This window comes from Helobdella robusta, assembly GCF_000326865.2.
Source record: "Helobdella robusta unplaced genomic scaffold HELROscaffold_5, whole genome shotgun sequence".
Classification (NCBI taxonomy): Eukaryota; Metazoa; Annelida; class Clitellata; order Rhynchobdellida; family Glossiphoniidae; genus Helobdella; species Helobdella robusta.
In genome coordinates, this window is record NW_008705254.1 from 3,979,412 (window position 1) to 3,990,010 (window position 10,599).

The following is a 10,599-nucleotide window of genomic DNA, read 5'->3' on the forward strand; positions in this document are numbered from 1 at the left end:
CTAAATAGACATTTAGAGTATATATATTTTTAATTCTCCAAAGAATAAACTTGTTAAAATTAACAGAAACAAAAAAAATCATGAAAATATTAACAACAAACTTTCTCAAGTCAGAAGATATAAGGCAAGGCCATTACAAAAATAAAAATCTCTCAGTTAGAGAATAAAATGGCTCATGTAGCGTTTTATGAAATGTTTGTGGCAAACTGAGAAGTATTTTTGCTACCAGGGTTCTTATAATTTCTATCAGCTTCCTCATCATCACGATCATCACCACCATCATCATCTTTCTTATCTTAAATATTTTCATTCCCACCATCATCATCTGCATCATTCTCATCCTCATCTTCGTCATCACCACTCGTTCGTTGGGGATTATTGGGCGATACCGATGCCCACACAGATGGCGATGGCCAGCCCTGTGACCCCCACCCACTGGCAGACGATCAGGGTGGTCTTTATGATAGAAACCTGTAAGATGTGATGTTAAGTTATGTTATTTATTGTGTTGATGCGATCAGGCGTGATGTTATTTTACATGTCGTGACTTGTAAAATGATTCAACGTGGTGTCATAGTGTGATGTGACGTCATTAAATGTGATAAGGCGTCATAAAATTTTGTTTGGCGTGATGTGATAGGATTAAAAGATTCGCCGGTCTAGTATTGATGTTAGCTAAAATTTTGACATATCATTGAAATGATTCTGAAAAAAATGCAAATAACAAAAAAAAACAAAAAAACATCAGTTGACATATAACTGTGTTTTAAATAAATAGCCACATCTATGCGAATTTCGCATAATTCGTCGCATCATTTATTTGAAATACAAATAAAAATCAAATAAAAATACAAATCAAATAAAATTTATTTGAAATACAAATAAAATACAAATGACCATTGGTCATTGACCAACCTGGCCTGTTTCGCAACGTGGTTCGCTAGAGTTAGTGCCGGCAGTTTTCTCAGAGTAACCGACATTTGACTTCTCGCCTTCATGTTCATAACGTAAAATAGAAATCAAACATAACAAGAAATAGAATAATTTAAGAGCTGGAAATAATTATAATGAATAGAAAGTTGTATCGATGACGACGACACGATATAATTAATTCCTCAATTTAAAAAAGTCACTCGCTTGTGAAGATTTGATGACAAAATTAATATTACAAAATATGACTTGTAATAATGACTAATAACGCAACAACTATAGAATTGCTATTTAATAAACCTTCAGTCTCATTGATATATATAAACTCGCATGTGAAGGTAAGGTACCGTAACGAAAGGTAAGATACCTGAAAACTATAAACTGAAAACAACGCACATCTCATCAGAAATTTTGATCGGCACAAATTTAAGAGATTTTCTTCTAATTTGAATAAAAAAGTTTAAAATTGGACTCCTGAAAACTGGAAAAAAACTTTACTATTTTAAATTTAAAAAAAAATTTAAAAAAGAAACAAACGAGTGGGGGCGTGCGAGATAAGATAGGTGTCGTGCGTTAAGAGGAGGATCTCCATGCACGTGTGGTAGACAATGAGGGCCACCATCACCCACTGCACCCAACCAAAGTTTATGTTCGACATCTTCATGTAAAACGACAGGAAGATGTTTATCACTGCAGGGTTTTTTTATTATTGTTATTGATATTATCATCATTATTATTATTTTTGTTATTAGTTGTTGTGGATATTGTTGTTGTTGTTGTTGGGAATGTTTTTACCAGGCTGAGAACCAACCAACCAACCTGCCACAATGATGGCGAACCTGCCGACGATCAGGTGGGCAACGTTGAACATCCATCTAAGTTCGTGTGTTGGTTCGCACCGAAAGAATGACAAAAAGGGCTGTTGCGAAATAATTTGGTGATTTGTGAATTTGTTTTTTAGTAGATTGATGCGTTGTGAATTGCTAAGTTATTAATTGATGCAGTATGAATTGTTGTTTGGTGAATTTATGTATTGTGAATTTTTGGTTGAGTGAATTGTCGCAAAATGCATGTTTAAATGTTTAATGAAATGCTGTATTCTAAACTGTTTCACGATACATTTTTGTGTATTAGACAAGAATTTTATGATTAAAAATGTTGCGGTCGATCGAAACGAAACAACTAACATTTATAAAAACGAGTACCATGACGATGATGCCCAGTGGTGGGTGAGCGCTGTCGACAACGAGTGTTGACTGGCGGTTTTATAAGGAAGTTCATTTTTTTCATATTATAATACTTTAAAAATAATGAACACACCGAGGCATAACCCATCCTCTCGCAGAAGATGATGATGAAGGCGATAGAAGTCAGGATGAAGACTGATGACATCATGGCTTGGTGCAACTGGAGTGTAGTGGTACCGTATAATATGATATAAATAATTAAATATAAATAATTATGTTTTCACACAAAATTTTTTTGATATTTTTTTGAAACAAACAACAGACACAATTTTAAAGCTATTAAGTTTTGAGTGAATATAACGCCTCAACAAGAAATTGATAAAGTAACAACACAATACAATTGGTTAAGGACAACGACGAACCCTAAACCAGATAGCTTGTTTGAAGAACTTGCTATCTTTCCAGGCTGACTTGAAGTACCTCGGAAGCAACATGCCCGTACTGGCACACATCAGCCAGGCTATCACCATTAAAATACCTTTCAAAATATTGTTTTGAAAGTTTATTTAACTTAAAAACACAGTATCATTTGTCAACTCGTTAACAGTTTCAATAACTTTTGGAAGATAATTCTGTACATTCACGCCTCATGGCATCTTCTCTGCTTATTGCACTAGAAAACAATTGAAGTGCTAATTAGAATAAATGTTTGGCGTACTAATGAGATAAAATTTAAAAAAAAGCTGCCAAAAGCACTACCGTGAGCTTTGATGAGTCTGTTAGAAATCTTTGCAGATGCAACGCTGGTCACGTTGAAGTCAGTGAGGTTGAGAATGGATGTTGAGGCGAATCTTGAATCGTGATAAGCCATCAGTTGGTCGTTTGCTGGTCGAGTTGTTTTAAATGTATTTTATTCTAGTTTTTGTGCAGTTTTACTTCATAATTTTTTTATTATTGTTCATTTTTGTAACATTCGTTGATAACTGTGTTTACAGTTGGTTTAATTTGAAACTACACTAATAGAAATGTACGTAAAGAATTATGAAATTTGTAATTATTCAGAAATGGTTGAGAAATTGTTTCACCAGGAGAAGTAAAAACATACAATTTTGCTGAATGCTGCCCGTAGCGTAGAGCAAGTAGTAATTTCCGTCTGCGGGATAAAAGACAGAATTTCCGGCTGCTCTTTTCATCCTCCATGTCCCATTCCTCATGGCTTGCGAGTAGCTACATCGTAACATTCCGTTCACATACTCACCGGATTTGTCCACAATGAACGAGTCTGACGGCTGTAGGCGTCAAATAAATTATAGTTTTTATTGATATTGCAAAGATTTAATTGAAATGGATTTTAGTCGTGACAACATTTGAACGATTTTAAGAATTTAAATTTTTAGAATTCACAGAAAACATCAAAAAATCTGAGAAAATAAAAAATATCGATAGGAAAGTGAAATATGCTTAAGCTATTTCAAAGTTGTATTGTTAGTGATAGGAAGAAAGTGTTTAATTATACGACAAAAATGTTGTGCGAAATGAGGTTTTCAAAAGCTTACACATCAGCAATAATTTAAAAGATGACATTATCAACGTTTGTAAATACTAATCAAATAACTCAACCCAGCGAATTTCTTTGAAAAAAAAACTGGTATATTTAATTAAAGTCTTAAATAGCACTAACAGGTGACATGAAGTTGTTGGTTCTGCCAGTGTTGAACGACAGTCGAATGACGCACGAGGTACCGTTCATGTAACAACTTATGACCGCATCGTCACCCTGAATTTTTTTTAAACAAAACAAAGAAAGAATGAAAGCCTTCTATTGTTTACAAGTCAACGTAAAAACGTAACCAACCATTTTATCATCCAGCGAGTAACCAATAGCAATGTAATTTGATGCACAGCTTATAGGACCCTCCAATTTGAAATCTACGTAACCAGCTCTGGCACTTTTTGACCAAGTGAAGGAGCAACTGTTTTCTGGACATACGAAAGAACTGCCTGATTTCTAGAAAAAAAAACACATTCATTTCATTTCAAGTTTTAGTTATTCAAATTGAAAAACCTTTAATATATTTTAAAAATTCAAAGTTGATGACGAAAATTGATGAAATAAATAAAAATTCAACCAAATACGCAATTTTCAAGATAACAAACATTGGTTAAATTGTAAGATTATTATTGCAATTTATGACAAATTGATAAATAGTGGAAAAAGGTTTTGAAAATATTTTTCAGAAAATTGAAATATCACCTTGACTGTAGTGCTGGCAGGGGTTGCAGTTGAGATGGCGGCTTTGGTTGGGACCGGTACCATGGGAGTAACAAGGGTGACCCGGGGAATTTGGAAATTTGTGAAACTGTACACGTCGCTCGATGAATACTTCAAATCTGGTTTTCGCAACGTTTTGTTATCTGCAAAATGAAATAAATGCATTTAATGAGATCAGCTATCAAATTCAAATTTTAGCTATTATTTCGGCGCATACTTCAGCTGAATGTGCAATTCCATGAAATAAATTTTCCTTTCCAACTAAATCACACGTGATTAAAAAAATTAAATTAATTATTCAGTTTTTCAATTAAATAAACAATAATAAATTATTAAAAAATATTGAGAAACAAATTAAATTAAGAATGGAAGAATTAGAAAACACGACAAAAAATGTTTCAACAATAATTTGAAATTAAAAATTACTCATGTTCATTTGTCCAGTGGCATAAAGCAGATGAAATATTTGGTCTGCGGGGTAGAAGATTTCATCTGACCTGAGGGATTCATTGTAGGCAGTTATCATCTGCGAGAACCTGCACTTGATCGCTCCGTTCGAATACTCTCCAGTCACGTTAACGATGAACCACGTGAACAGCTGCAGATGGTTTTCAATAATTTTCACGGTATATTATAAAATTTTAGTTTTATAATTTCAATGATTAATTTTGAACATTTTTTTTCACAAAATTAGATAGCTAGAAATACAGATAGTTTAATTATCGTTTTAATGAGTACATACCATTTCAACAGGAACGTTGAAGCTGGTCTGAACATTGTACGAGAGGACGATTTCAAACTTGCCTGTTGTCGGGTTCTTGAAACATGCAATCACGCTGTCCTTATCCTTAGGCAAATATTAAATACATTAAAACTAAGTAAGCAGATATAATGTTTGAAAATAATGGTTTGAAAATTTGAATCAAAATAAATTCATGCCTGAAAAACTTCAAATTATATAAATGTTTAAAACAGTTTCCCAATGAAATCATTTAAATGATTTAAAATTTTAAAATCAAGCCATAACCATTTCGTCATCGACCGAGTAGGCCATGGCAATGTAGTCAGCCACTCCATTGTTCCTTCCTTGCAGGCTCACATCCATGTACTGACTCTGAGCACTCGTGCCCCATGTTATCACGCAATCTTCGTGGGGGCACGAGAACGAGCCGTTTATAACTTTTATCTGGAGGTTCTGTTCGTTTAAATGGGTCTGTCTACTACAATTTGACTAAATGTAAAGTATTTTCTTTATAATTGATGTATTTGCTTAGGCTTACAAGTTTGTTGCAAACAACAAAATGGAATTATTCTAAATTATTTCCAAATACACAAATAAACAATGTAAAAATTATTTATAAAAATGAATTGCTATGAGTTATAACAGTTTGATATATAAAGGAAAATAATTTTGAAAAAAAAATTCGTAACATTCAAACCAAACCTTAGCTGTGGTGGTAGTTTGAGCTGGAGCAGGACCAGGTGGTATTTGGAGGTTGGTGAAGCTGTATGCGTCACTCGACGAATACTTCAAGGCAGGTTTTTGCAACGTTTTATTATCTGCCCAATAAATTAATAAGTAATTTAAAATAAATAAAATCAGCTATACAATTGAAATTCTAGCTTATATTTCTTATTTAGAAAAGGCTGCTCAAAAAATTCAGCTGAACATACTATTAAAATAATTTTCCCTTCCGACAAAATGATCGCGTTTTACAAAATAAAACTAATTATTCAGTTTGTCAATTAAATAATTAATAACAGAAAATTGGAAAATATTGAAAAATAAATAAAATTAAGAAAGGAAGAATTACAAAACTCAACAGAAAAATGTTTCAACAATAATTTGAAATTAAAAATTACTCATGTTCATTTGTCCAGTGGCATAAAGCAGATGAAATATTTGGTCTGCGGGGTAGAAGATTTCATCTGACCTGAGGGATTCATTGTAGGCAGTTATCATCTGCGAGAACCTGCACTTGATCGCTCCGTTCGAATACTCTCCAGTCACGTTAACGATGAACCACGTGAACAGCTGCAAATTGTTTTTATATTGAAAAATTAGAACAAGTTTTTAAAGATTTAATAAAATTTTATTTCTAAAAACTGAAGAAATTTAAGAAAGCAAAGTTTAAATTTTCTTGGATGAGCGTGCCATTTCAACAGGAACGTTGAACGCTGGTCTGAACATTGTACGAGAGGGCGATTTCAAACTTGTCTGTTGTCGGGTTCTTGAAACATGCAATCACGCTGTCCTTATCCTAAAGTAAACATTTAAAAAACAAGAAGGATATAAGATATCATTCGGTTTCCTACTCTACCCAAAACCCAACACCTCAAACATCACCTTCATACGCTAATGCATGCATAAAACAGACTGATTTATGAATATGCAAACGTTAACACAAACCATTTCGTCATCGACCGAGTAGGCCATGGCAATGTAGTCAGTCACTCCATTGTTCCTTCCTTGCAGGCTCACATCCATGTACTGACTCTGAACACTCGTGCCCCATGTTATCACGCAATCTTCGTGGGGGCACGAGAACGAGCCGTTTATAACTTTTAATTGGAGGTTCTGTTCGCTCGAATGTTTCTGATTGTATAAATGCGATTGTACATTTACTCGTATCGATTAGCTTTAAGTTTATTTACATACAATGAATAAAATTATTTAAAATTTTTATATTGTTACGTGAATAAAATTGATAAAATTAATGAAGGGCTTCAAAATTAATCATTTCCGGGTAAATAATTTGAATAGTATCTGGAGATGAAAATAAAAATAAATTTCGTAACATTCAAAAATCACTTTAGCTGTGGTAGTAGCTGCTGTTGTGGGGGTTGGGATTGCGGGGCCGGGTGGTATTTGGAAGTTAGTGAAGCTGTACGCGTCGCTTGATGAATACTTCAAAACTGGTTTTTGCAACGTTTTGTTATCTGCAAAAGATAGGCAATGAATTAAAATTCAGCTGATTGTATAAGTGAGATTTTTTATGAAAAATCATTGCTAATGAAAAAATGTTTAATTTGTTCAATTGTTCAATAATGGATTAACAAGTTATAACATTTTTAAAAAATATTGAGAAACAAATTAAATTAAGAATGGAAGAATTAGAAAACACGACAAAAAATGTTTCAACAATAATTTGAAATTAAAAATTACTCATGTTCATTTGTCCAGTGGCATAAAGCAGATGAAATATTTGGTCTGCGGGGTAGAAGATTTCATCTGACCTGAGGGATTCATTGTAGGCAGTTATCATCTGCGAGAACCTGCACTTGATCGCTCCGTTCGAATACTCTCCAGTCACGTTAACGATGAACCACGTGAACAGCTGCAGATGGTTTTCAATAATTTTCACGGTATATTATAAAATTTTAGTTTTATAATTTCAATGAATAATTTTGAACATTTTTTTTCACAAAATTAGATAGCTAGAAATACAGATAGTTTAATTATCGTTTTAACGAGTACATACCATTTCAACAGGAACGTTGAAGCTGGTCTGAACATTGTACGAGAGGACGATTTCAAACTTGTCTGTTGTCGGGTTCTTGAAACATGCAATCACGCTGTCCTTATCCTAAAAAATAACAAATTATATTAAAACAATAATAAGTCAGAAAATGATTTCAAACCATTCGATTTCATACCCAACCCAAAGCGGCATAAACGGGTTTCAAATACAAATAGGCCTACATACATAATACAGAACCAAATAATGAATATGCAAACGTTAACACAAACCATTTCGTCATCGACCGAGTAGGCCATGGCAATGTAGTCAGTCACTCCATTGTTCCTTCCTTGCAGGCTCACATCCATGTACTGACTCTGAGCACTCGTGCCCCATGTTATCACGCAATCTTCGTGGGGGCACGAGAACGAGCCGTTTATAACTTTTATCTGGAGGTTCTGTTCGTTTAAATCATTTAAATGTGTTTGTGTGTGGCTCTTGGTATTAGTGTGACGTGTTTGTTGTATGTGTTTTTTTGTATTTATGAGATCATTCCTTTGTATTTTGTTTCTGCAAGTGGGCTTTGCGCTTCTTGAATGATTGTTTGCATGCTTTGTACGGTAAATTGAACGAGTGAGTTTTTATATAACTTTTCTATATTTGTTCTGACTGATGTGTTGGTTGTGGTGGGTGCATTAGTTTGTTTGTTGTCATGTGACTGTACATCCTAATTTTTCTTTCCTGTCTAAATTAATGTAATTGTCACTTCAGTTTGCAGTAGCTTGAATTATTTGTCTTACGTTATTTGTTTTTTGTAGGCGTATTAAGCTAGCGTTGTGATCAAAATAATGACAGAAGTTACAAGTTTCGTTGTTGAAGTTGTTGCCGATGCGATCGTTACCGCCGGAGTATAATCCATTGCAGCACTCTGGATACTCCAGTACACCATTTTCGACTGCACTACGGTAGCTCTTAATGTTTTTCAAACGTTTGGAAAAGTGAAATGATAAATTTTATTTCACATTTAACATTATAGTACCAAATAATGTAATTTAAATCTAAACAATCAGCACTACACAAAACGTTTTAATTTTAAAATCGATACAAAGTTTTAATTTTAATGAATCACTTGAAATTAAATGTTCCAACAAATGCCATAGGATTCCAGGAAAGAGAAAGGTTGGAAAATGTAGCGGCCGATGATTGAGTAACGACTGCATTGGACTGACGATTAAAATAAATAAAATAAGTTTTAGAGTTTTTTTTAAATTTGGCTCAACGTCAGTTCTTAGCGGTCTTGGAAAAAATGTTTAAACGAACTAACGCATATTTGTTTTGTGTTGGCATCCACACTCGTGAAGACTCCTATCGGGGTGCTGCTGCTGCTGAAGGCTCCAATTATGAATCCTTTGAAGTTTTCGTTCTTGTTCGATGAGATTGATACTTCAGAAATTTGAAAATTTTTTAAATAATTGAAAAAAGACAATTTTGACATGAAAAAACAATTATGATTTTTAATCACGACATAACTAATACACAAATAATTTTTCATTAAGTTCTATGATAATTATATTTATTAGGATATTACTAATTTGATTTGATTAACCTGTGAGAGTAGATCCATTTGGGAAGACGGAGATGATGTAAGAGGGAGTGGAAGTTTGGAAGGAAGAGCCGTGATCAGGTCTTAAACTAGTGCAGGTAAACCCTGGTGCTCCCCACGGATAAGCAGCTACAACACTCACATAACTTAACAGAACTAATAGATTTCTGAGTGTCATAATTGAATGAAACTTTACATTATTTTAAGAAATCATAGTTTGATGACTTTGCCAGTTTATAATATATTTTTTTTTATAAAATTAGAAACTCCAATTTTCTCTCGTAAAAACTAAGTCGAAAGTATTCAGTTTATTAATATCTTACAGACTCCCAAAAAAGACGTTCAGCAGAAAATGAAAAGACATTTGCATTCTTGTAGATCGTATTTTGTTCATTGCTACAATATGTAACAATGCAACAACTTCAATTGAATAAACAAAGTAGCTTACACAGCTGCCTAACATTTCAATTCATGCAACTCGCCTTAAAACATAAATAAATGCTGTTGTACATATCAATTTATTTTAATTTATTTCTATTTCCTCTAAGCAGTTTCATTTGAATCAACGAAATAAAGACTTCGAATGAAATGATTGGATGAAATCGTCCATCTGTCCATAAGCATTTTGAAACCTTTTATTCCATTTTACTAAACTTGACTAGCCAAATGACCACGGCGGATCAACGAAATTGAAGCCATAAAAAAAGTTTTGAAACGTGCAATTTCAGAAATTAAAGTTTCTCTCTTCAGAGTTTTGACAAGTTTGTGTTTTTATTGTCGAAGCAGTTATAACAATTATAGTTTATTACAAAATATGCCCAACCCAAAAGAAAAATATGCGTTACAATACTTTGCACACAAAAAATATTAAAAAACCAAAATTATAAAGAAACCCGTTTCGGGCACGATAAATCAACCAAAATGGGTTTCAGATTACAAGTAGAAAAATCAGTTTCTGCGGTTTAAACCCATGTTACAACAGCCTAGTTCATTTACCTAGTCATTCAGTAGGTATAGAAATAGTTATAAATACATACGCCTATTTTCAATTCATCAAACAATAATGTGTACAACACGGCTTGAAATCAACTTGTACAGTTTTTGTATGGTTAGCATCAGCTTTCGACAACAACATCATCCTGTATT

General features: G+C 33.3%; 1 protein-coding gene across 1 annotated transcript; it reads right to left on the bottom strand.

The window, feature by feature from the left end:
• Positions 1 to 375: 375 nt before the first annotated feature.
• On the bottom strand, positions 376 to 9,631 carry HELRODRAFT_163505 (hypothetical protein; the record flags this gene model as incomplete). Its single annotated transcript, XM_009027358.1, has 27 exons — positions 376 to 471; positions 916 to 992; positions 1,468 to 1,620; positions 1,750 to 1,849; positions 2,118 to 2,186; positions 2,251 to 2,337; positions 2,540 to 2,655; positions 2,735 to 2,809; positions 2,877 to 3,002; positions 3,223 to 3,406; positions 3,799 to 3,894; positions 3,973 to 4,125; positions 4,372 to 4,532; positions 4,816 to 4,987; positions 5,132 to 5,236; positions 5,417 to 5,584; positions 5,834 to 5,949; positions 6,253 to 6,424; positions 6,579 to 6,650; positions 6,800 to 6,985; positions 7,202 to 7,329; positions 7,556 to 7,727; positions 7,872 to 7,976; positions 8,141 to 8,308; positions 8,651 to 8,821; positions 9,175 to 9,293; positions 9,457 to 9,631. The coding sequence occupies 27 exons, from the start codon at positions 9,629 to 9,631 to the stop codon at positions 376 to 378; spliced, it is 3,522 nt and encodes a 1,173-aa protein (XP_009025606.1).
• Positions 9,632 to 10,599: the final 968 nt, after the last annotated feature.